The sequence below is a fragment of the Neolamprologus brichardi genome, chromosome 4 (genome assembly GCF_056152115.1).
Source record: "Neolamprologus brichardi isolate AB-2024 chromosome 4, ASM5615211v1, whole genome shotgun sequence".
Classification (NCBI taxonomy): domain Eukaryota; kingdom Metazoa; phylum Chordata; class Actinopteri; order Cichliformes; family Cichlidae; genus Neolamprologus; species Neolamprologus brichardi.
Window position 1 is genome coordinate 18,756,491 of NC_142107.1, and position 27,854 is coordinate 18,784,344.

The window sequence follows — 27,854 nt, forward strand, 5'->3', positions numbered from 1 at the left end:
TTTGGGGTATTAAGAAAAGGGTAGCTTCATAGGGCCGCTGCTAATCAGTCACTCATTAGTGTTGTTGCATTGTAATAATCCTCTGGGACCTGTTTGTGCTTTATGTTCCATTAACAGCGAGTCTGTCATCTGTATGGGGAGCGCTGACAGAGTTAGCTCTGACAGCAGGGGGGCGGATGAGCGCTGTTGGCTGGTATCAGGTCTGCTTTGGCTCGAGACAATGAGCTTCATGGTGAATCTGGGCTTCTGCACAGGAGCAGCCTAATGCTCTTAAGACTCCCTTCATCTCATTCCCTCTTTCCCGCTTTACCTTACTTAACCCATATGTCTTTTCCCCATGCATTCCCACTAGCTTTCCTCTAAGGTCAGTGTAGCTGAGCTCAGGGACCCATTATTCCTGGTCTGTCATAAGTCAGCTCTTTAATCATCTGACAGAGTGCAAGAAATCAGTTTCATCAATAAGTGGAGAATTTGTGCTTTCTTTGTCTGTGTGTGTGCGTGTGCATGTTTGTGTGTGGTAATTGACCCTTGTGTTGCAGTCGGCATATCTTTTTGCACTGTGGTGGATTATTCCTGTCTCCCTGGGCTTGTTAGTGGTTTGTTTCACATCAGTTCCATGTCACACTGAAAGCACACAAAGCCCCGTGTGGATAAGAGCACGATAGTGTGTTTGCTCTGGGTTCCATTGACACAAAAAAAGAAGTTAAGAAAAAAAAGAGAAAGCCATAGCTAATTGACATTAAAACGGCATCATTTCAGCCCCATTTGTTCCTGAAAAACCTCAAGGCGATTTGTCTCCAGCAAAAAGTTAATTGCTGCTTCTTTTCTGCTTTTTGTGTGCATCGCTAAAGGCTTTGTTATCCCTCAACGATGCAACTTGTGGCTGACATCAAAATGAAACATTTTACAAAACAAGAAAGAGCTAGTGTGCCTCCATTTTCCTACTGCAGTGTCTGCTTTAAAAAAAAAAAAAAAACATAGCGCAGCCATTACTATTAAAATGTTGCCTTGAATCACGGTCCTCTGTGATGGTACAGCACAGAAAAGAACGATGGAGGAATCCCCTCATGAAAACAACATTTGATTTTGACAACTTTACATTCCCCACTAATATACAATGACAAATGTGTACTCACCAGCCACTTTATTATGTATGCTGTTCAGTGGCTCGTTAATGCAAATATCTAATCAGCCAAGTAGACATGGCTAACAAGACCAGCTGAAGTTCAACTGAGCTTCAGAATGCCGCTTTCAGAGTCACTTACTTTGGAAGGAAATGGAGAAGGCATGGGTTTTGGTGCCTGATGGGCTTGTAAGAGTATTTTAGAAACTGCTGATCTAATAGGATTTTCCCACACAACCAGAGAATTACAGCGAATGGGCCGAGTGGGTGAAAACACATTGTTGAGGCCAGAGATGAGAGGAGAATGGACAGTCTGCTTCGAGCTAATAGGAAAACAATAGTAACTCAAATAAACATGTCTTACAATGAAAGAATAAGAAAGCATTTCTGAATGCTTCTGCTGCCACAGTGCAGCAGAAGACCAGCTAGGTGCACCTAGTGCCACTTCTGTTAGCTAAGAACAGCAAACTGAGGTTACAATTCACAAACACTCGCCAGAAGTGGTCAGCATATTTCTCACACCTTGTTGAATTTATGCCACTGAGAATCAAGGCAGTTCTAAAGGTAAAAGAGGGTCCAGCCCACTGCTAGCAAAATGTAGTTAGCAAAGTTTCCAGTGAGTGTACATTAGAGAGAAAAAATGAACACACTGTTCCATACCACTCTCCACTTTTATTTGGAATCTTAATTTACCAACGCAGCAGAGAAAAAGGAAATATTGCCCTTGTGAAGCAGGTGGCATTTAAGGAGTCCCCTACATAGTTATCATCTGGAAAAAACAACAGCTCTATACTCTTTTCTAAACTTCAGTCACATTTGATTGAGTGAATGGTTTATAAGTTTTAGGAGGTGGGCTGAATATTGGAATAAATGAGGATCCATAATGGGTCCAGAGGGAAAGTGTCTCAGTGAGCTTCAGCCACACCGTCCCTCTGTGCTAGCTGAAAGAGAAGGAGAAACAGTGTTTAGAGGAAGGGCTTTGAGAATTACCAAGCAGGTAAGTGAAGGAGAATTAATATGACATGTGGTGTTGTTCCAAAATTTAAGTTGTAATAACCTGATTTAATACTTTCTATATCTGTAACACGTTTGGCTGTCAGATTAATAAAAATCTCTAGCATGATGTATTTTGTCTTCTTAGCCAACTATCAGCTTGTGAAACCAATAAAAAAAAATAGAAAGAAACCTTATTACTAGCATAGAGTGGACTTGAAATTCTCAACTTTGGAGTTGGAATCTCCTAAAGGAAAACAGGAGGTGACAGGAAGTGAACTTAGATTTGTGATTGCTGTTGTTAAGTTGCGCAGAGCAAATGCAAGTGGAGCACAGATACCCAATAAATGTTGGAGAAGTCCAAATCATTTAGAATTGCACCTGGATTCTTGTGCTCTAATATTAAAGCTGATTCACCAAATTGATTGATTTGTTTTTATCTTATGGGATTACACGCTACACTAAATGTCTTTTGCAAACATTCTTCAGACATAGTGAAACAAGCAAACTGGATATTATTTCAGCTTTGGGAAACTGTGACATGGTTTTTTCTAATAATATATGATTTAAGGAAAATGCATTTTTTTAAAGGAATTAATTTAAATAATTCATAGTTGAAGAGGCACATCACATGTAAAGTCAAATTTGGACTCTAGTGTGAATGCAGCTTTTTTCTAAACTTGTAGTATAATTAAATTGTCTATATAAGGGGCTGTTGGCTTCACGTGGCCTCAGACTAATGGAATAAGCCATTATGCAAATCAAGCAGTGTATCTGATATGTAGGAAGCGAGAGTCAGTCCTTATGGTTCTTGATGGATGATGAAGAGAAGGAAGTGGAAGAGGGGGGGATGGAGATGGCAAACAGCAGGAAGAGTGACTGTATTGGGTTTTGTGGGGGTGGGCAGTGAGATAGGGGAGATTGTGGGGGAAGGAAACACTAGTCAGCCAAGTCCTTGCATTTCATTTATTATAATACCTCTATACTGTGAGCCAGCCTTTGAGTAAGCTTCATTTTTTTTGCTGTCTGTGCATTGGCACTGACTGGGATGTTGCATGAGAGCGTTGTCTCTGCTCTGCTCTCAGTGCCATGAGCTGAAACAGGGGGCTCCATTCATGCGCTCTGATTTTGTCTCATTAGCCTGTGGTTACCATAGTGGCTCCATAGTGTAGTAGCTTACAACGAGTGAAAGAGTCTCAGTTTGGATCTAGGAGGAGACATAAATCCCTTTGAGTTGCATCATCTCGCAAATCTGGAAAATCCAACATGCAGAGTTACCCACTGTGGCGGCCCCTTGTGAACACAGGTGGAACCTAAAGTATCTTACACTGTGGGTGCCATATGTGCTGAGCTGCCTTTATGCATTTGTATGTTGTTTCTATAGATTAAGAGAATTTACATTGCTGGAAGTGTTTTCCAATTTAACATATTTGTAAACTGGACATATGTCAGCAACCATTATTTTTTAAGATGGCAGACAGACGAATCAGGGAAGGCGGGAGGGGCTGGTGTACTCGTTTCAATTTCTGTCAAGATTTTGCCGCCCTCTGGTCAAGAGTTTTGAAATTGACCCTTGTGATCCCCTTGTCCAAAAAGCCTACTTTAGCTCTTGATCCGGAAGAGTGCTTTTTGTTTTTCCTTTCACACTGATGTCAAATTACAAGCAGCAGAGAGGGAACAAGTGTGTTTGAAACACACCATCAGAGCTCTCCTCTGGTTCATCTCCATCACCATTCTGCTCTTTGTTCCTATCAGTCTTTCAGACAGCAGAATGGCCCCTACAGTATAGACCGAGGCTGAAAGCTGCAGCTGCTGCACACACTGAGCAGAGGCGAGGGACAGCACTCCCCCAGTTACTACACACACACACACACACACACACACGGATGGAGGAGAGAGCTGCTCCTCCCTGTTTGTCTGATGTTTTGCTTTGCTTTAATAGCAAGACGGATGCCATTTAAAACTTTCGCTTCATTTCACTCAATGCAAATCCAGCTGCATTAGTGGGTTGCCAGAGTCCTTCACTGACATGGGACAGTACATGCAGTGGCTCTATACAGCCAGCTCAACCTAATTAGTCCTAATGTTAGTCAAAAAAAAAGTACAGCTATGCAGCGACTTTATTTTTTTTGCATATGACTAAAATCTATATTTAAAAATACCTTTCTTGCCCCCAGAATTATATTGCATAATTTTAAATACATCACATCTACCACATCCTGAATAAAGAATCATTAGTGTGTGAAATTAGCAGGTTTTTTTCTTGCTGTTTGTTTTTCAACCAGACAAACAAAACTGAACATATATTTGATATTTGAATATATGAAAATATTTCAGCATAAAATCCAGTGACACAGACTGCCTGTATTCAAAAACCTCACTTTAAACTACATTTCTCACATTACAACTTTCAACTAAAATATTCACAAAATCTCCAACTGATTCAATTCAATTCAATTCAATTTTATTTATATAGCGCCAAATCACAACAAATGTCGCCTCAAGGCGCTTCATAGATACAGAGAAAAACCCAACAATCATATGACCCCCTCTGAGCAAGCACTTTGGCGGCAGTGGGAAGGAAAAACTCCCTTTTAACAGGAAGAAACCTCCGGCAGAACCAGGCTCAGGGAGGGGCGGCCATCTGCTGCGACCGGTTGGGGTGAGAGAAGGAAGACAGGATAAAAGACATGCTGTGGAAGAGAGACAGAGATTAATAACAGATATGATTCAATACAGAGAGGTCTATTAACACATAGTGAGTGAGAAAGGTGACTGGAAAGGAAAAACTCAATGCATCATGGGAATCCCCCAGCAGCCTACATCTATTGCAGCATAACTAAGGGAGGATTCAGGGTCACCTGGTCCAGCCCTAACTATATGCTTTAGCAAAAAGGAAAGTTTTAAGCCTAATCTTAAAAGTAGAGATAGTGTCTGTCTCCCGAATCCAAACTGGAAGCTGGTTCCACAGAAGAGGGGCCTGAAAACTGAAGGCTCTCCCTCCCATTCTACTTTTAAATACTCTAGGAACAACAAGTACGCCTGCAGAGTGGGAGCGAAGTGCTCTAATAGGGTAATATGGTACTACAAGGTCATTAAGATAAGATGGGGCCTGATTATTTAAGACCTTGTATGTGAGGAGCAGGATTTTGAATTCAATTCTGGATTTAACAGGAAGCCAATGAAGGGAAGCCAAAACAGGAGAAATATGCTCTCTCTTTCTAGTCCCTGTCAGTACTCTTGCTGCAGCATTTTGGATTAACTGAAGGTTTTTCAGTGAGTTTTTTGGACATCCTGATAATAATGAATTGCAGTAGTCCAGCCTGGAAGTAATAAATGTATGAACTAGTTTTTCTGATAAACAATGACAGGTATTTATTCACCATTGTGACTGATACTTCTTCTTCTTCTTCTTCTCATTATTATTATTATTATTATTATTATTATTATTATTATTATTATTATTATTATTATTATTATTATTATTATTATTAAAATGCTCATGAATACACTAATCCATGCTAAATCTTTTAAATTAAGGTGCTTGGACATCAGTTACACAAATGAAAAAGCAGGAGTGAAGGAGTCAAAGAGAAACTTTGTTGACCCTGGCACCTGACACAGTTTAAGTTTAAAGTCTCTTTCTAGAACAAAAAAGCCAGAAATTCCTCTCATGTGTCAACAAACTCAGAGTTTTCATTAAACCTGCTTTCTGGAACAAAGCCTTGGGAAACACACTGAGACAAAAAGTTGGACTGGACTATATATACAGAGATCACTGATTAGGGATTAGACAAAGGAGGGGAATGAGATGAAGAGGAATGCAAATAACAACAGTTAATCAGAAAACAAAATAATCAGAGAATCAAGGCAGGCTGTCACAAAGCAACTTTAACTCAGGACATAGAAGAAAACGATCGTTCAAGCAGTTAAAATCTGGAGAAAAAAAACCCTGATAAAACAAAAGAGAGTACCATAGACTTGAATATTAACACTTAATAAGGGAACACAAAGGGACGAACACGGGAACAAAAAGAAAGGAAGGCAGACAGAAACAGAAACACTCGGGCAACTGCTGCTGCTGACAGTAACACACATGAACCAAAACACAAGATAACACAAAAATGAAGAAACAAAGCTCAAAAAAGGGAAAAGATATAAGGCAAGTTTAACATAGACAAATTTCTTAGTTTCTTAGTTGTCTTCACTAAACCTAAAACCTCAGAGATAATGAACATTTCCACACTGGTAATCAGTTTTTTCTTTGTTTTCACTAGCCCAGCCTTTCTTCTTCAGGCTCTGCTTGCGCTCACATAGAAGGGACGTTTGATGTATTATTTGACTCTTCTTCTGCACAATGTTGACCAGTTGAATCCCCTCCCCCCAACTCCAAGGCAGATGCATTATTGGAGGAATGTGTGACAGAGCTCTCTAAAAGAAAAGAAACATATAGCAATAAAACGGAAGATTGCCATTGCAGATAGGACAAGAGAGTAATGCTGCAGAAAATCATTTGGTGATTTGATCACCAGAAGCATGCAGAGCAGTTAGAAAAAATGTATATGTCAACTCAAGATAATATGCAATATTTATTTTATTGCTCAGTGTGTTCTTACTTAATTCTGACATGACAGCAGTACATGAATTCTCACTGTGTCATACACTAATAAACAGGAGGTTGAAATCACTTACGTTTGTTGTCAGATTCTTCTCAAATTAATCTTACTGATTGGTGATAAACAGTCTACATGTTATGTGTTCAGCATGTGTTACTATGGTAACACCGTAAAAAGACAGCCATATTTGTTGTTCTGGCTGTTAGCTTCATATATGCCGCTCCGGGCCGGTAATACAGAGCAACTCCAACACACCCAGGATATCTTTCCACCGTCTGGTTTCACTTACCCTGACAGCAGCAGTTGGGTTCAGGATCATAAGCAGGTTATTATCACCTTGATAAATCTACCATGAGATTCCAAATCTAGCAATCAGTACACTTAAAAAGTGTTTAAAAAAGTGGTGGTGACTTTACAAAGAAACTATAGTACTGTGGAAAAGTCTTGAGCCACCCTTCACTTCTTTACATTTTGTTTAAAAAAAATGAGATTCTAACAATTCTAACAAAGTCAGCATTTGGTACGACCACTTTTATTCTTCAGCTCAGCCTGAATTCTCTTAGTAAGTCATTCTTGTCATTTCGTTAAGTAGTCTTCAGGAACAGTTCTCAGGGCTTCTTGAACGACATTCGAAGCTCTTCTTTGTTGGGTGTCTTTTTTTCCATTCTCTGTTAAGACGATCCCACACTGCTTCCATAATGTTGATGTCTGGGTCTGTCCAGGTTTGCTTTTACCACACTGGCAGTATGTTTGGGATAACTGTCACTTTGAAAAAATAAGCCATTGCCAATCAATTGATTTCTGGATCTGGTCATGAATCAAAGCTAATGGTACGTTGGAACATTTCTGTATTCATAATTTCATCAATTTTGACAGGATCCCCAACACCACTGGCTAAAATCCAGCAGCAAACCATTCCAGAGCCATTGTGTTTTACAGGTAGACACTCACTGTTATACCTCTCTCCTGACCTCTGTAGATATTGATGATGGTTTAAACCAGATATTTGAAATTTGGATTCATCACTCCGTAAGTCCTCTTGGCACTGATTTTCAGTCAACATCAGCCTTTTCTCCCTGTTTCCCTTCATTAATAATAGCTATTTGACAGCCACTTTCCCACTGAGACCATTTTGGGGGACATTTTTCTCTGTTATTGGGTAGTGCAGCAGTGATAAATAAACAAGAAGGAAGGGGAGACATGCAGTGAAGTGCCGCTGGTCAGACTTGAACATTTGCCTTATGGAATATGGTCGCCTGCTCACCCAGTGAGCTTTTTTCTTTCTTTCTTTCTTTCTTTCTTTCTTTCTTTCTTTCTTTCTTTCTTTCTTTCTTTCTTTTTGTCTGGTCATAGATGAATTTTTTCCTTTCTTAAGGGCATCACTCTCATACATGTTTTTTCGACAGTTTTTTTTTTTTTTTTTAGGCTTGCCACTTCTTCTTTTGTCATCCACCGTACAGTTTCTTCCTATCTTTTAGACCCACACTACATGCCGTTCTGTGTATATACTGTATGGGGTAGGTACAAAATTGGCTAGGTACAAGGAGTGGACTGTAAACAAGACATCAATCAGCCAATGTCCAGAGAACAACTTTGAAAGACCTTCAGAAAGATTGGAGAACTATTGCTCACACCACTTAAAAAAAAAAAGTCTGGCTTCTTGGATGCAAAATAAAGATATAATAAGGAAAAGATGGCTGATTCATGGCTTTTCTACAGTACTGCATACTACGGGGAAAGTATGAAGAAGTTAAACACAGGAGTCTTAAGAATTTTCACCAGTGGGCCTGAAAAAGAGGGACCAGTTTAATTTATTAAAACCAGGAAGGAAAGTCAACAAAGATTCTGCATGGTTATCTTTGAGATTTTGCATATTAGTCTATTTATATTGCTTATTATGTGAACACAACTATGTTTAGAACTCCTTGTCAAAGACCAGTTTCCCCATGGGACAATAAAGTTTATTTTTATCTTATCTTAAAGTTCCCCCACTGTATCTGTATATTTACTACTAAGATATGTTCCAGGCAGGACCTTTTTCTTTTTTAAAGTAGCCTGTTGGGTAATATATTAAGCAAAAAGCCCGGCATACTTGACTCCAGACAATTCACCAGTCTAATGGGAGCTGAACCATTAAATTGCCTGTTAATTGGAATTTCAGCACTAACAATTAAGTATATATAATGTATTTAACATACCATGGCACAAAGAAAAAAACTGCCCGTGGCTTTCCTTGGTGTATCTGAAGTGTCAGATTACTGTGTAGGTTCTGGCTTTCAGAAGGCTTTACGGTCACAGTATACCTATATTGCGTATTTAATGCAGAAGTACAAATTTCTTGTTAGCATTTATTAGAGGTAGTCCTACTCCACTTGGAAGCTGTGACTCTTTTGTGTCACATAAAGCCATAAAAATACATGCACACATATTACCATTTGCATTAATGTGCAGCATGTTTTTGCCGTCCCGCTAATGAAATTCCTATTTTGCAGCAATAGTTTGGGAACCAGTGGTGTGGTATTTATAATGCACTTCTATGTGGTATCATATTTAAAGAAATGTTCTCTTCCTTTATCTATCTTCCCTCTGCCCAGCTTTTCAGCTCCTGCGGTATTAAAGATACGCTGCTGTAAAAGAAGTCATCTGTAATCCTACATGTGCTGTATGGCCCCTCTAAAGAAGGCTCATCAAGGTGAAACTCTTGTATGATTTTTTTAGACACTAAAAGCATGATAGCAGGTTTTTTGGGATGAGAGGGAAAAGCACACACTGTGCATCCAGGTGTGTGATATTTAGCAGCAGCAATCGCCTCAGGAGCAGAACCGTCAAACAAGTGAGCGCACTGTAATGAAGGACTAGCCACTTCCCTGGAGAATGTGAATAATGTGAATAGGAATAAATGACATACAGTACTTTGCAGGAAAATACACTCACACACACACACACACACACACACGCACACACTTTGTCTGCCCTTAAAACCTGTCACCAGTGGGTAAGGTGCTCCGCATGCGCACACACAGGCAAACACGCACACTGAATACATCCATGCCTGAAGACACAACAAGAAATAATAATTGTGAGTCAGCCTCACATATGCATACAGACACACACATACAGTATATACACAGACACAGCCAATAGCCAATCTGCTTTTTCCATAGGAACACATTTTGTTGTTACTGGAGACATTATTTCAAATTAACCACACATTTTATTCTCATTAAGTGAATATTTTACACACCTTTGATTCAATAATACAGACCCACAGATTCTTCCTCAGCTCCATCTGCCCTGCTCCTCTTCCTCAGTCCTTCTCTGACAGGTCTCTATATTTGCAGGTGAGCCTGAGGAGATGATGGCAGTGTGTTTTCGTGTGCGTGGGTGTTTTGGGGACTTGCTCTGCATGATTATGTATGATAACATACGCATGCTGAAGTATCCATTCACCCCAGGTTAACTCGTCTCCTCAACACTAATTACAGATGTTAATCTAATCTGCGGCCGATGAGTTAAATGAGGCTTTTTATGGCAATTCATGAGATGAAGTGTGGCTCAGTGATGTACGTGTGATAAGAACACACAACCTAAACCTTTTAAGAATTTACTATCTCAAAACAAAGCAGTTGTCTGTTTTACTCCAACTAATGGCTGCAGCTATATGAGAGTCAAACAGCAAATATGAATTTCTGCACTTTTTGTCTCTTTTCTACGCCACTTGCAGCATAGATTATCTCTTCTAAAATAATTCCAAAATACTGTCACTGGTTTGCAAAATCTTGTTCACTGTCACTGGCATTAGCTTGCTTTATAACTAATGCATTTAGAGTAGATAAATGCATGCCCATCTAAAGCCTTATTATCCACACGGCTATAACTGTGTGATGATAGCATTATACGATAAAATACGTTTATTTTAAGATGTTTAAATGCAGGGTTTTTATGGTTGAATTCTGCTAAGAGAAGATATATGAAAAGAAACGAGCAGCAACAAAATGCAGAGCGGAAAGCTTTTCTATTGTCTGCCACCGTGTTGCCTCTGACATGCAGCAGAGCTTTATCACATGTGCAAAGATTCCTGTTTACATACAGCAATCGAAGAGGCAAAATGGGAACCTGTTGATCTACAGATAAATGTTCCACCACTGAGCTCTACTCCCTCATGATTTGTACGTGCTTTATCTGTGAATTCAGCTCTGTTTGATAATGAACTGTATCCACAAAGCTCGAGTCAAGGAGGCAGCCTCTCTCTGAACTGCAAATATTTAACAGCCCAAATGTGTTTGTTCACTCGTGAGTCTCTGCATGTTTGTGTATGATAATGAACCTGCGCTTATAGCATCCATCCTCCCTCTATTAATTAATTTGCTCCATTGCACCGATAAAAATCAACAACAGTTTATTATTTCCTGGGATTTTTGCTTTTTATCGTGGAGGAAAAAAGGCTTTTAAACATTTCCACACATGAGATGAAGATACATGAACCTTACAGAGAACTCATATACAACATGCTCTATAATAGCCAATAAAAGGATCAGAAGACACCTGAATATGAATGTAATTTATATAATGATCTTTAAAAGAATACCTGACACTATTTTTTTTTTTTTTAGCTTGAGAGATACAGTATGAACAATAATTAATTTATTTCTTTTTTTGGACATGGGCATTCTGTACTCTGGATTATATAGCAGGCTGGTCAGTTCATTAGTGTTTAATGCTATTTAGAGTGTGCATTCATTTATGGCATTATTCTTAGGCTCCAGTAGTTGCCTGGAAAAATACATACAAAGACAAATCTGAGTGCCCCCTGTGTTTACTTTATATGCCCATAAGTCCAGGAGCGCTGCTTACGGTAGACTGAGGTTCATTCAATATTACCTCCTGTAGAGAGGCTGGAATGCCCTGAATGAAACAAGCAGGGGAAATTATTGTCGCAGAGCGAGAACTACTGGCATTGTTATAAAGGACAGGAGATTGTATAACAACTCAGCCACAGGTGCCAAACTGGAGCCTATCAGCTTCTTAAAATCTGCGGTTTTCTGTTCTAATTTCATTTATTCACTAGATGGGTTTTTCACAGAGGAAATAGATTTTGCAGATGATCAAATTAAACAGATGACTATAATGATCAAGCATTTTCAGACAAAACTGATGAAGCCCAGCTGAGTGACCCCCCCTCCCCTTTTTTCAAACTTGTGTTTAAACATTCATGCGTGATAATGTCACATTATGTGTGATAATGTCATAGTTAGAAAAGGGCATTTTGATCCATACTCTGACGCTTTATCTTTGTGCTGTTCCCCCTAATGTAGGGTTCACATATAGTTCAATCCATGAATAATGTAAAAAATTAAATTTCCTTTTGCTCTCTCTGATGTATTTAATGTTTCTATAGTGGTGGCTGCCTATGTATCCAGCTCATTTCCTACAAATCTAAAAAAAAAAAAAAAAGAGTTCTTCCTATGATAAGGGAAATGATTTTTCACTACAAAGGCAGCATTGATTGACTAGTGATAAAGGATTCTTAAAGGAATACTGCAGCTTCTATAAGCACCCATGATTTTAATTAATATGGGATTTTTTTTAAAATACAAATGATCTGTTCTGCTAGTCATAACTCTACCCTTTGCACTGCAGATGTGCCATACAGTATATGCATTGCCAAACGTAATTACAATAACATATGCTACGTCATCATTTACTTTGCAGCTTTCGGATTGTGTGATATTGTTACCATTTTTTCTTACTACCACTGTAGTGCAAAAAGGGGGCACCCAGATTTGAACTGGGGACCTCTTGAGCTGCAGTCAATTGCTCTACCACTGAGCTATACCCCCTTGGTGTTAGCCCAGGAAATGACCTGTATATAAAGGCAAATGTAGATCAAACAAATGACGGGCTTTTACATGTTCTTCATTTGTAAACAAATAAAAGTTGTTTACATCCATGTAATGAACCCACTGACCTGCTGTACTTCCTGACTGGTTCAGTGGGATGGTTGCATCCACTTAAACTTTGGTTGTGAATATAAAACCTATTAATCCCCGTGAAGGGAGACGAAAGTGGTAGCTAAAGTTAAACTGGAGCAGTATAAACTACTCAGACCACAAGAATGTTTCTTGCTCCCTGATTAATGTTAATCAGGTGAAGAAACTCTGTAATAGCACTAGAATGGACACAGGAGGCAGCAAGTAACCCTATAAGAAGAGGGGCTGGTTTGGTATTTATCGTAGAAATAGATTGAATGAAGTGAAGTGTAGAGTCACTGGAGATGCTGAGATTTGAACAACAAACCATTAAATCTAAAGGGAAATATTTTGTTTTATACCACCTTCTGCACAAGACATGCAAAATGCTTTCTGGTACAAACTGCTAAGCCAACCCAAACATTAAAAATGATACTTGCTTCTGAGTTTCTTTCTACATGCTGGCCCCATTAGATACATGGCCTTTAAAAGTAAAATTAAATATATATAAGATATCAAAGATTAAATATCTTTAAGTATCCCTATCTTTTCACAATTTTCCTTACCTACACGTGAGACTAATGTAGTAAAACAGAGAAAATAAGATCCCGCCACATTTATTGACAATGCATAAGATTAGAATTTAGGGAATTTTAAGGTTCCCCATTTGCATTTTATTCTAAAAATCTAAACATAAATTAGAAACTCATAGAAACTCGATCACTGAAGCACACACAAGCAGTCAGACCAGCCTCTCCTCTTTGTATTAGAACGTCAGGAAAAAAATTACAATTTATTCCTTGTTTGGTATTTTTTGTTTGTTTGTTTGTTTACATAAATGAAGACATTTCCACTACTAATTGATGTGGAAACGGCATTAATGTGGAAAAAAATAACTTTGTTAATTAAATGAAATGTCAAACTCTCAAAATTTCTTTGAGGATGATCTCCTTAAACGTTTCCCTCTTGTTTAAACATCTGTGTGTCAGTGTATCCTCTCAAATTTATGTTTGTTGATTCATATGTTTACAGCAGCTTCGCCTCCACTCTGTGAGGTGTTCAACCCACCATTGAAGAGCTTAACTTGATGGCTGGCATTTGAAAAATTGTGGTACTTTAATTTGGCAAAATTACGACAGTCTTGAGAAAGTTTACCATCAGGAAGTCATCGATCAAATTTAACTTTCTTGTTTAAACTTGGAAATTCCACACTGCACATGCAAATGAGTCCAAAACACTCCACACATCTTGTACAATTTTTTCATAAAGCTAAACTTTTTTGATGAAACCCATATTTTAAGATGACTCGGCTGTCTTGGGCTTCATGCATATTAATAGCTACTCATCATTCTACGGCTCTGAAAGAGATTTCTTTAATGGCCCGGGTGGAAGTATGTTGCGAAAATACCGACAAGAAGCCAAATGACAACTTTGTCACTTAAGCCTCTTCTTTAAGTGCTTCACTGTTTACATGGACGATACACAGTAAAATGAGCCAAATTAGTTTGGTTTATGCAAGTCGAGTGAGGGATTATGGGTGCTAAGCGGTCCCAATCTCCTCAATCCATCTATGAGCAGCCTGTGTTATGACTTGCTCATATATACACATTTTTTGAAGGCTGCTCATATGCGCTCAGAATATAAAATGCACACAGAAGACTTAGAAGAACCCAGTGTTGATGACTTGCCTCAAATGTTAAGCAGTGAAACTGTTGATTGTTTGCTTTGGTGCTGTATGGAAAATGAAAGGCTTTTCCTTTGCAGTATGACAAGATCTGCATGTTATCTAGCAGCACGCATGACTACTGCATATATATGCAAGCATATGCATGTGTGACACAGATGTTTGCAGTTAAAAAAAAAAGGCATGCTATTATGGATGGTTTTTGCACATGCTATTGGTGTTAACAAATTCTGGTTTTAGTTTACTCTTATTTGAGTAATTGTATAGTGTGTTTCACATAGGGTGCAAATGGAATTGCATTAAGGATCTCTTGATTTGATTTGTGTACTCACCTTACAGTATAATGTGTCATGCTGAGAGACGTTGTTGTCAATGTGGTGCTATTTAAGTAAATACTGAAATTAAAACTGTGGACAAGGGAAGCAGTTAAAGACAGTCAAAGTTTGTGGCCTTCACAGGGGGCAACCAGAGTTGAACTGGGGACATGTTGAGCTGCAGTCCTATGCTGTAACCCACAGCTAAACCCCTCTGTGTGGCAAACTAGCACTGACAGTAACATGGAGTATGTCCATTTCATGTCAGCAGAGAAAAGAATAAAACCATCTCTCCCCCTCAATGTCTGTGTAATCACACAAACACAGATGGTCTTTCACAGAATGACTTACTGTGTATTACTTGAATGCTAAAGCTTGTCACATAGTTTGATTAGAAGTAGCTGTAAATCACGATAAGCGTGCTTAAAAAACTATCACAAATTTGACTTAGCTCCAGTTAAGGATTTGGGTGTTCATTCCCATCATTACTCTGAACTTCAGCATCAGCACCATCATTAAAAACAACTCAAATGAATTGACATCAAAAGAAAGAATGTTGCCAGGGTTACTGCCAACATTAAAAAAGACTCACACATAGAAAGGAAACTTGGCAAAAAAAACATTTTTAACCAAAGCTGTGGATTTTGAGCGACATGATATGAATTTAAAGAAGAATTATACTCTGTGCTTTCTCAGCATATGATCTGTGAAATTCGGCAATAGGAATTGGTCCGCTCAAAGGAGAGCGATAAGAAAAGAGGCTGCGATAGCGTGCAGTCCTAATTTGAGCAACCACCACTGGTGAGTGGATTTGGACAATATCAGACGAACATCTTTTATTGTTCGTAGCGTGCATGATTATGACTCATGAGGAAGCGAGGGGAGGGGGAAGATGGAAGGAGTGAGGAGGGCATGTGGACGCTGGAAGAGATGGAGGATTATGATTGAGTCTTCGTGCTTCTGAAAGCACCGACTAAAGTCCATAAACGTTTGCAATAAATGTTCATGTTTTGTTTCCCAACCTTCAATCGAGAGTACACTGTGTTGTCAAAGAGCTTGCAAAGGAAAGCGTCTGGACTTCTTTAAGTTGCTTGAAGATGTTTCACCTCTCATCCGAGAAGCTTCTTCAGTTCTAAGGTCAAATGGTGGGGAGTCCCAGATTTAAACCTAGTGGGAGTTTCCCCCCACAGAGGGACAAAAGGATCCCCTGATGATCCTCTAATCGCCTGAGCCAAGGTGTGAAAATGGGTGTGGGTCACACTGTGTTCTTTCATTGTTGCCCATATGATGTTGGGAAGGGATGGTGTGAGTGTGTGTGTAGTTATCCACTGGCAATAACTGACTAAACCTTTGGGTCTGAAAAGTCAACACAAGTGAAGTGAAAAGCCTGAATGTGGGAACACTAGGAACTTCATTTAGTGTACCCACTTCATTAGACACTCTTTATCTTCTTGTTAATGCAAATATCCAATCAGCTGATCATATGTTGTAGACATAGTCAAAACCTGCTGAAGTTCAAACCAAGCATCAGAATTAGGAGGAGATGTGATTAAGTGTCTTACTAGGAAGGCAACAGTAACTCAAATAAACACTACTGACAATCAAAGTATTGCTTGAGTATTGTATAGTATACATACTCAATTGAGTATTGTTTAAATAGCACAGCCTACCTGAATGTTATTGCTGATCATGTCCATCCTGTGAACATAACAATGAGTTTATTGTGATCAAATGACCCACACAGTCACAAGATCTCCATCCAGCACTGTGGAATATCATGGAATAAGAGATTTGCATCGTGGATGTGCAGCCGACATATCGGAACGATCTGCATCACGTTTTATTTCAACATTAGGCCAGTTTTGAAGACAAAAGGGGGTCCTAACTGGTGCCAGCAACATATAGTGAATATAATGAATCGTTTAGTGTGCGTCTACAATACGATCAGTTGTCCATGTCTATGGGTTAGTTTATGCTGGGGGGAAAAAAATCGAACAAACAAAAAAACCCACAAAGAAACAAAAAAACAAGTTCATGTAAAATTATTGTTTTGATTGTTGTCTTTATTTATTTATTTTTTTCATTATTGATTATATTCATAGTTTAGTAAGTGTTGTGTTTTCTTCTCTTTTCTTCTGTCCTGGTAAAATCTGCAGCATTTAACACTGAGTTTTTATGGTGCTATATAAACAGAGCGTTACTTCTGTTTTCTTCTTTTTCGTCTTCTCCTTCTCCTTCTTCTAAATATGGAGCAAATGAAGCATGTTATAAGTCTGTAGAAGAGGGAATTAATGTAAGTGTGAGACATGCTTACCTCTTTTGCCTCTCCTTTGCCTTTGTTCTGAAAGGTCACATAGAATAAACATGTAAAGCCTGTTTTAGTAGCTGTAGCAGCAAGTAGTACTTATGGCTTAAGGGTATAGTCAGCACTGTCACAGTTACTAATTATATGAGATTGGACATCCAAACCTCCCATGTCATGAACAGCTGACAGTGAACTGGCTAAACAACAACAGCTGGTTAAGCTGTTACACATTATTGTACTAACCAAAATAATAATTTCCCCCTGATGAAGAGTTGAATTACATCCTCACAACATATGAGAGTTTATTTACCATGTGTCCGAGTGCAACAATGTCAGACCCACTTCAAAGAAAGTTTGAATAACAACAACTAACAGCAGCTAACTCCAGCAGCTAACAGCAGTGGCAAAAGCAGTAGCGCTTATTGACAGACAAGTTCAGGATATCTTCAACAGCTCATCTCAGTATCGCTGTCATCACATAGAAGTAAGCTTCACTAACTCTTCCACTTGTGTTAGTGTCCTTTTACAAAGTTTTACAGCCTCTTCCTGATTAAATAGACATGGATTCGTATTGACAGCTGAATTAAACGGTGGGTTGACATCCGCTGTAGCTGCAACCTACAATCAACTCACATGTAGCAGTGAGGTTTCACATACTGTAACCTTCAATATAGAGATGAAATATCCTGTAGATATACAAACACATTAGTCATTTCAACATTCAGCTTTGTTTTTCTCAGTTCATTTAAAGCAGACAGCACAACTTGTGGCCCTTAAGCAATGCTGCAAAAGCACAAAGAGCTCTAATTACAAACCTACCTTTAGATTTGCTGAAATCCTCCTCATGTCCTGCTTCTCTCCAGTGGCTAGAGGTCTCACAAAATCAGTGAGTTGAGAATTATTCACCTCCAAAAGCCCTCCTATGTTTTGACTGTCTGTCAGTCCTAGACCTCCCCCCCTCCTTTACCCCTCCAAGGGGTATTAACCCCCCCACCACCACCTCTTCCTCATCATCACCACACATATAAACACACCCCACCCCCAACCATGACCCAGTTTGGAGGGAATGAGGGGGGTAAGTGAGGACCATTGTGTGAGTACCACAGGGAGAGAGGCAAGATGCTCTGCCTCTCTCATTCCTCTCCCTTTCAGGAAGGACTCACACTTGGTTAAGCACACACACTGAGACTCTTCAGAGAACGTCCAGAAAGCCGAGTGTTTTGTTGTGAGGTTTTTGTTGTCGAAATGCCGCTTTTGATTTTAGGTTAGGTTTGTTTGATGTCAGGCGAGGTTAAGAGCCTGTAAAGGAGACTATAAGTGAGACGAGGAGATAGAGATGAGCGGGCCTCATGTGGAGAGACAAAGGACACAGTACCTGGCATCCGGGAGAGAAGGAGTAGAGTGAGTATGCTGCTTCATCACTTTACTGTTGTTTTTTATAAAATTTCCAAGTATTTGTTTTTTAATCTGAAATGATGTCAGGTTGCCTGACCAAAGATCCAGTGTTTCCAAAACGAGATAGCAGATGAATGACTTCCTGAACTTGTTTGTAATCTTCTGAAGAACTTAAATTACTATTTCTAACAGCGTAAGGCACAGATGCACGTGGAGAGGCTGCTCCTGCCTCAGAGATTCTTCCTGTAACATATGGAACTAGTTTTCCGTTGTGTTCCTTCCCTTCGGAAACTATTAATGAGGGATTTTTTCTTTTTTTTGCCACAAACGCAGAGAGGCATGCTTCTTGAAAACCCGCCTCTCTTATGTAAAATGGAAAAGACTTAATTTAAGCAACGAGCTCCTCATTTTGAGATCTCCTTATAGGCCGGGGTCCATGACCATTTTTTAAAAAAACTGTCAGCAGTTTCTGTTTTTATCTCTCACTACTGAGATTGATTTGAATTCCTTTATCTTTTCTGCTGCACGTTTTATGAACCAGAGGCCCAAATCGGGGTGCAGTGCCTGCTTAACTCTTTGGAATTCATAGTTTATTTGTGTTTCATGGCCGCCCACATTGATCACTCTGCAAGTAAGTTTGATGTCTGTTTGTATGTGTGTGTCTGTGTAGAAACATGAAGCATAGAATCTGAAAACAGATGTTAATTATAGTGTTCAAAACCATTTGTCATTGAACCGAATGCTAAGTTACTCTTGACGTGCATGATTTTAATCACTTGAGAGAATTTTACTGCTCAGGAAAAACAGAAGATAGTCAGAAAATGTTGGTAAGAATTTCCTTTTTAGCTATGCTGGATTTTTGGATGATTTGAAACACAGTACAGAAAATCCCTTTTCTACTTAATCCACACATTTGCCAGCTGTCAGTCCTCTACTGAAGCTGTAGACATTAACATTTATTGTAATTATTATATCATGATATAGTTGTTATCTTTTAGTCAAACTGCAGATTCACAAAGCAGAAGCAGAAGCTAATGACCTTGTTGTGACTTGAATTTGGTGGTTTTATGTTCGAGTCTTATTGCTACAAAACAGCCACGATTAAACCCAAATATGACGATCCAGGGGGTTATCATGGACAGATGTCTGGCCAGCTACTGCGTGAGCAGATTAGTTTGATCTGTGCCGTCTGCGTAGGACAAGTTGGGACTGTGAAGGGCAACAGTGAAGCCTGAAGATGCCACTGGCAGAACAGAGGGAGAGGGCACTACGGTGCTGACCCCCACACAAGGACAGACAGAGGAGTTCTGACTCTAGAAGATGCTCAGAAGTCTCGGTCTTTCCTCTGATAACTCTGAGGCTTCCTTTTTAGTGTTAACAGAACAATCAGCATTTCTGGTGAATTGTGGAATAAGGCATGTCACTCTCTTGGTATGATATAAAATGCAATAGCAGAAAAGACTAATGACAGGCTACAACACATACACAACTGACTTCACTGTGCCTGAATTTCCATTGCAACGCAAATTAATTATTAGCTGCAGTGTTCATTCTTTGGAAAGAAATATGTCTTTTTTGTGATTAAGCTTTCCAAGGACAGCATATTAAATTTCTGAACACACTACAGCATTTAGAGCACGGGCAGCTTGGAACTCAAGCACTGGAACTCGGCTGATTAAATTCATGTTAATATAAAAATTGAAAATGTGACTTTCTGACAAGCAAGCAGCGCAATTAACTCTTCTCCCAGTGGAATAGTTCTTTTTCTCTAGCTGGTTTGCCTGCCTGTCAGCCACGATATTCTGCTTTAGAAATAATTGCTGAATGTTTATTTTCACTATATGACTTTGTAGATGTGATTTTTATTTGGTGAAAGAAGATAACCCATCAGCTCAACTCTATAAGTACTAAGTACTAGTATTGTACTTGTCTTGTTGGATTTAGTAAGTACTAAATGCAACCAAACCTTGACACGGGGCTTTGTTGAAGACAAGTAATATAAATAAAATATAAATAAAATACAGAGGACAAAAAGGGAAGCGGACATATAAAGTTTAGGTTGCATTGTTTTCACAGCTCACCTAAAACTGCTGCAAAAACAAAATATAATACAGGTTAAAAATTATTTAACCTTTTACATTAACATGCTGTGATTATCAATGTGATAACGTTTCTGGTTAGATACTGAAAAGAAAGAGAAACTTTGTCTGCCACTAACATCTACAGATAGGTCCCAGAAGGCAGTAAAAGTTCAAATGAGGAGTGTTTTAAAGGCAGCAGTCCAACAGCAGATCAGCAGGATCAGGAGCCAAATCATCGTCGACTGAATAAAACGCTGACAGTGATTTTTTTTTTCTTTACAATCACTTTAAAAACACTAAGAGAGATCTAATGGATGATTAGCAGACTAAGTAGTACATAAAGTATAAAATAAACCTATGCAAAACATGATATATATGTAATTTAAGTACAGCGTTCAATATTTAAATGCACAACTTGCTCCAAAAATAGTCCAAGTTAGTGTGTGCCAAGTCACAGGCATTAAACTGAAGGGGCCTTTGAACTTGTAAGTGTGTCTGCTTGTCTGTCGGTCTACATACTATATCTGAATATGAGTCTCTGTGGATCCTGCAGGAGAAGAGTTAGTGACTGAGGGGATCCCTGCGGTGACGCTCACTGTAACTGTCTGTTAGATTCAGTACGTAAGGGCTGTGATGTGGAGTTTTCAACCCCCGAGAAGTGATCGTGTTAACTTCTGACCTTGTACTTCAGCGTGGCTCCGATATATCAAAGAGAGACTGATACATCTGTGTTTGTTGACCTGTGATTACACAGTCATGACCTTTTCGCAGATGGCTGTGGAGCCATTGATCCTGACTGTGATTCTCTTTCAAAGCTCATTAGTTGAAAATTGCTGTGTTTACACTGGAGGGGATTTCCTTGTGACTCTTACCATTTTTAACTTTTGAACAAGAGTCTGCTGTGCTTTTTGACGTTTTCTTGTGTGACATGATTTCCACCAATTTGCTGTTCATTCTTCATATCAAAGTTTTTGACAGAAAGTCTGCCTGTTGTGTCTGCACGGTGCTATTCGGGAGGCTGACTCACCTCGGTAACTTAATGCACGGAGTCAGCTTCTTACCCCTAACTGCCCCACTAGCTCCTGAAGACGTAAATTGGATGAGAAAGCAAAATGCCAGGTTATATGCAACTAAGGTAGCAGGAGGATTAAACACAGGCAGCTGTGTGCCTGGATCAGAGCATCTCTCCTGGTCAGGGTGAAGCTTTTCAATTCCTGGTGCAAAAATGACCTAAGGACTTAACACGGGTGAACAAGGGCCCATCAAAGGACATAGTGAAGTTCCTCTATTACTTGTGGATTTTCAATGATTGTTTTAACCTAAGCCTCAAGCTAAATGCATAAAAGGGTTGTCATGCATGTTTTACAAACCTACAGAACTTTTTTTAATCTTTTTTTGTATCTATAATTGAAAACTATGGTGGGTTAACTGTATTATCAGTACGTTTGGATAAAAGGGTGCAGCATTGCTTTATCAGCTATAATGCTTAACCAGTAAGGCAATTTTTAACAGATGAATAAAATAGCAAAGTAGAAAAACAGCTGCAGAAACCAAAATTGTTTTACATATCAGTCTGTGCTCTGATATAGATGTACTCACCTCTGCTCTGGAATTTGGGTATTTCACCACCTGAGTCAGTAGGAGTTAACTCTGTTTTAGAGGCAATTAAGGAAGTGCAGTTTTGGGCTTCATTCGCTAAATTTCTTTAACCACGTGATTAGAATAGACCAAATAGAGCTCATATCAGATATCGGGGAAAAAAGATTTGCAAATACAAGCCAGTAAATTAAATAATAAATAAAGCAAGCTTGCAGTTCAAGTGTCTGGGATCTGTAAAATTCAAAATAAATCAGCTCCATGACTGAACAAGTTAAAGTAGTGCTGGACCATAATGCATATTACTCCCAGGAGCTGTAAAGTGACCGCATATCAAAAATACTGTGTGAATAACACACCAAATCAACAGTACCTGTTAGGTGAAGAAGTCACGGGAGAAAAGGTAAAAAATATAGCAAAAGGTCCAATGTGAAAATACCAGTACCATAAAATAAGAAGTAGAAAAGTACAGAAAGTAGACAGAGAGAAAAGATAGAGTAAGATAGATAGAATAGCTTTATTTAATCAAACTTTCATCTCTGTGGTTGCTTTTTTGTCTGTGGAACTGGATATTATTAGCTAAAGGACAACTGTGCAGAAGAATTATGTAAAGAAATGCTGTGATGTAATGCAGGAACAGTCAGACAGAGGTCCACGATGAAAGGACACTGTTATGACTCTTTGTGCTTATGGCAACCTCTTGCTCCGCTCCGGCCATGTGCTGCTTACTCATATTTGTTGCTCACAGACTCTTGGAGTTGGCGCTCTTTCAAGGACTTCAACGCTCACTCTAACTGCAAAAAGACTCTCAGAAGGAGCTGTTGTGCACTCACGTGTTGGTAATACACACACCGGAGCGTACTCACACAGAGGATTCCTGTCATCTACCTCCTGTGTCTCAGGCATGCCCTTATATGGTCAGAATGATCGATACTTACGACATGTTTTATCACAAGCCTTCTTCAAAACATTCCCGCCCTCTTGACTCCTACTGGAGACACAAAGCAGAGGGCTGGGAGCTCATGCATCTCTGCTATAGCTACATTTTCTCTCTTAATGTAGCTCATTTGAACTAAGCTCTCAACCTGCTTGGTAAGGATATCGTCCCTGGAAGCCCTTTAAAGCCCAAACTAATCTCGTATTCATGCCTGGATTTTCCTCTCAGTCAAGCTGACAATAAGCCATGCGCTACTGTGCCTTCATAAGGGGGAAAGTTCTGTGGAGGTGCCACACTCATCCCCCAAAGCCACCCTCAGGGACAGCAGTGTTTGGGTTCAGCTCCACTGCCTGAGATAATGTGGGTCTGCTGTCTGAAATCCCGCTCCAGTAGCTTGCGCCTGGCCACCTGCTGGTTCTGCTGGTGAGGACGGACAGCCTGGAGCCCAGACCTAACCTACATAGGCAACATGTCTCTATCCCTGAACTGCACATGCACACATGCAGCAGAGTAGAGTTCAATTCCATTTACCTCCCAACCAGAACAAACCAGTGAAGTTAATACAATCCTGAAAACTGCACCTCATACAGAAGAAGGCTCACTAAGAGGATTTATTTCTTCTGAAAGAGATAGGCTGTTAAATAAAGTGTGTGTGTATTTGGTGATAGCAAATTCCCTATTTGGATTATTTCAGCTCCTTCTCAGTGCTGTTTGATGGTATTTTTTTTAATACTGAGATCCTCTTTCCACCCTGTTTGGTCTGCTAATTCTCTAAAAAGCCCAAAGTTGACAGCAACCTCACTGTGGCACTGAGCTAAAATCAGTGGGCTTGCATTTGAAATGTATAGAGCAACAGATCAAATTAAGGACTTAGTGACTCCGTGAGATCAGAGGGGAACATTCATTTTAATTAAGGCAATTATTATGTCACACCCTTAACCATCTTGCTGCTAAACTTGCAGGGCTAATGCTATTTCTGCACGAATTAAAGTCTTATTAATATTTGGACAAAAGTGAGTAAATGCTTTGATCGTGTTTTGAAATGTTGGTGATACTCGTGTGGAGGCATTTACTGTCAGCTCGCTGTACCTTCCTTGTTTCACTCTTGTCTTGACGCTTTTTCTCTTTCTTTACTTTCTCCAGAGTCTGTGAACAGGTGAGAGAGGGACACTGTCTGCCCCACTGTCCAGCGACACCATGAGCTGGAGCTTCCTCACGCGGCTGCTGGAGGAGATCCACAACCACTCCACCTTCGTGGGGAAGCTGTGGCTCACCGTGCTCATCGTCTTCCGCATTGTTCTTACTGCCGTCGGGGGAGAGTCCATCTACTACGACGAACAGAGCAAGTTTGTTTGCAACTCAGGCCAGCCAGGCTGTGAGAATGTCTGCTATGATGCCTTCGCCCCTCTGTCTCACGTCCGCTTTTGGGTCTTCCAGATTATCTTGGTGGCAATGCCTTCTCTCATGTACATGGGCTATGCTGTCAACAGAATTGCACGATTAGATGAAGCCAAAGGAGGAGCTGGATCTGTTGCTGTTAGGACAGGAGGAGGGGGCTACACGCACAGAAAACCTAGGAAAATGTGCTTTGGAGCAAGACAGCACCGAGGCATTGAGGAGACCGAGGAAGACCAGGAGGATGATCCAATGATCTATGAGGTGCCGGAGATCGAGCCCCCAAAAAGGCCACGGGACCCACTGCAGCCCACACCCAGGCCCAAAATCCGACATGATGGGCGTAAGCGAATCCGAGATGAAGGGCTAATGCGGGTCTATGTTTTGCAGCTGGTGACTCGTACGGTGTTGGAGGCTGGTTTCCTTACAGGCCAGTATTTGCTGTATGGTTTCCGTGTGATGCCCATATTTGTGTGCTCAGGGAAACCTTGTCCACACAGTGTTGATTGCTTTGTGTCGAGGCCTACAGAGAAGACCATTTTCCTGCGCATCATGTATGGTGTCACTGTCCTTTGCCTCACACTCAATGTTTGGGAAATGCTCCATTTGGGCATTGGTTCCATTTGTGACATTCTTCGCCGTCGCCGCTGCCCACCTCAGGAGGATGAGTACCAGCTGGGCCTGTTGGGTACCAGTGGGGGTGTGGAGGGCTCAGTAGGGGCAGCAGGTCCTGAGGCAGGTTCTGAGGGAGGCGTAGGAGGAGATGGTGCTGCCGATTATGTTGGCTACCCCTTCTCGTGGAACACCCCGTCAGCTCCACCTGGTTACAACATTGTTGTGAAGCCAGAACAGATGCCCTACACAGATCTTAGCAACGCTAAGATGGCATGCAAACAGAACAGGGCTAACATTGCCCAGGAGGAGCAGCAGCAGTTTGGGAGCAATGAGGACAATTTCCCCACTGGAGGAGAGGCCCGTGTAGCCCTGAACAAAGACATGATCCAGCAAGCTCATGAGCAACTGGAGGCAGCTATCCAGGCCTACAGTCAGCAGCACCGGGCAGAGGAGCAGCTTGGGGACAACCAGGATGACAAGCCCCAAAGTAACATTATCCAGGCCCAACCTCAGCCACAACCCCAGCCTCAGAAAGAGCGCAAGCATAGATTTAAGCATGGGAAAGGCGGGAGCAGTGGAGGTGGAAGCAGCAGCAACAGTAGCAGCAGCAAATCAGGAGAGGGCAAGCCCTCTGTATGGATTTAACCCCAGAAACAGTGACCCATATTGAAAACATGTAAATATTGGAGACTGGATGATGAGCTGTTGCAATGTTTCTTGGATATTTAAATACCACTATGCCTTACAGAATCCTGCAAGCTGGAGAAGATGCGTGTTTGCGTATGATGGTGTGTAAAGAAAAAAAAAGAGAGAAAAAAAAACATGTGATATTGCAGCTGACAAATTGTTTTGTCTGGGTAATCACTGTTTAACTTGAAACATCACACCAACACAAACTATGTTAGGCTACAGTCTGTCGTTTACATGTGTCGTTCTTCTCAAGCCCCAAAGCAGATTATTGACCTGTTTTCTTCCCGTTCACCCTTTCAGGAGAATCCCAGGATCATAATGTGTTCTCTTGCAAAATTAGACTGATTCCAAATTGTCGATGATCACAATGTAAATGCAATAAAATGATGCATGATTCCATGGTGCCGCCCAAAGGATTGGCTTTATAGTGCAGTGAGAAGATCACCTTCCTGAAAGGTTGTGTCCTGTCACTCATGTTCCATGTCTGCTTCATTAATAGTGTTATATTGCTGTGACTTTGCATTTGACCGTGTGTTTGTAAATGTTTGTTGTGTATTTTTTGATAACAGTAGTACACCAGCTGCTACAGAAACCTATGAGTACAGCTGGTGGATTTTTATCCAGTCTACATCTGAAATTATCTGTGAAAAAAATAAATAATAAGGTGCAGAAGCGATCCAGATTTTATAGTTTATTCTTAAATATCTCATTTTCTCCTTATGGCTTTTCATGGCTCAGTACCATCGTTCCTCTATCTGCCTTGTGTTTGGCTGCCCCCTGGTGGTGTCATCAACGGGGCTTGATACTGGGGAGAAGATACCAGTTGCCAATGCTACCTGCATCCAGCAACACCTTAACCAGCTGTAATGTTCCTTTTCTATTGACAATACTTGTGTCACTTATGTCTTCCCAGTGCTACAAGTCCAGTGTTAGATGCACAAGGCTGCAATATTACAACATTGTAATGGAAAAGGTTTAAAGCCATTACTATAACACAGTGAGACCAAACACTGTTTGTGTGATGCAAGTTGTCAGTGCCAAGATTTTATGCTAGGCTGCCACGAAGCCTGGTTGTTTGTAGCTTTGGAATACTGTGGCCATGCTACTCCACTTGTGGAAATATGCCTATGTGAGACCAACCCTTTTGTAAAAGTCATTTTTCTTTTTGTTTTTCCTTCTTTTTTTGTACAACAGTATGTCTTGCATTTTTTCATATGGGATTTAAAATGATAAAACTTCAAAATGGAGTCAAATGTTATGTTCCAGACAGTGTTTTATATGAAAACACTCTGTTTTTCAATAAAGTTTTGTTTTGTTTTGTAAAATAAATAAACAAAAAACACGATCTTTTGAAAATGAATTAGCTGTATGAATATTTATGTTTATTGTGATTTAAATTGCCTTCTAATTGTAAAAAAAAATGTTAAATAGTACATAGTATATTTTTATAATATGTTAACTACAGTGACTTAAAGAAGTAAAGAAAAAAAGTCTTTTCCTTGTATGTTGCCGTATCAGTATTTAATGTATGTAAAAAAAAAAAAAAACCTCTGGGCTGTATTTTAATAAACAGTGTCACTCCTTTTTCAACACTGGTCTGAGATCTGATGAACACCGTTGTGGGTCATTGAATCCAAGTGCCAAGTAATTCAAATAATTCGAGCTCCCCAGTAGCTTCCCAAACAAGCTGTATGAAGGCAGGAGGAAAAACCATTAAAAAAGAAAGTAAATAAAGTTGATTTAATACATTTCATGTTAAAAGTCTACAATTCTCTCAGTAAACATTAAATGAGTTAAACAAAGCATCACTCGTGAAGCAGTGGCTGAACACATAGCTTTCTAAATATGGAATACAGTGCAGCAGAGTGCTTGAAAAACCTTTTTGGATTGTTCACCACTGGGCTCCACATGTCTATTCATCAAGCCCAGCCATCATTAGACAGACATAAGTCACCCGAAGCAATCCAACCCGCCTTACCCAAAGCAGTGATTGGCTTGTCTGAAGCGACCCTAATCGCAATAAGCCATAGGTGATTTACTGAGAATTTGCCAGTCCCTGTCAGTCTTTTCCCTACAAGGCATATCAACCCTCATTACATTCTTCTCCAGTAAGCAAAGTTTCTCCACTGCTGCTGTTTTTT

General features: G+C 39.9%; 1 protein-coding gene and 1 non-coding gene across 4 annotated transcripts in view; one reads left to right on the forward strand and one right to left on the reverse strand.

Moving 5' to 3' along the window:
* gjc1 (gap junction protein gamma 1) overlaps positions 1–27,416 on the forward strand; it is a 44,555-nt gene extending 17,139 nt beyond the window's left edge. The window contains exons 1-2 of one of the 3 annotated variants that reach the window (XM_006798295.3): positions 9,251–9,424; positions 24,157–27,416. In XM_006798295.3, the coding sequence (XP_006798358.1) occupies positions 24,211–25,668 (1,458 nt within the window). In that variant the 5' untranslated portion in view covers positions 9,251–9,424; positions 24,157–24,210 and the 3' untranslated portion in view covers positions 25,669–27,416. Of the gene's footprint in view, positions 1–9,250; positions 9,425–18,146; positions 18,406–24,156 lie in introns of those variants that run through there. The other 2 variants (XM_006798293.3, XM_006798294.3) reach the window with 2 other exon arrangements.
* On the reverse strand, positions 12,501–12,572 carry trnac-gca (transfer RNA cysteine (anticodon GCA)). The gene has a single exon. It is a non-coding gene; the product is annotated as a tRNA-Cys (tRNA).
* Positions 27,417–27,854: the final 438 nt, after the last annotated feature.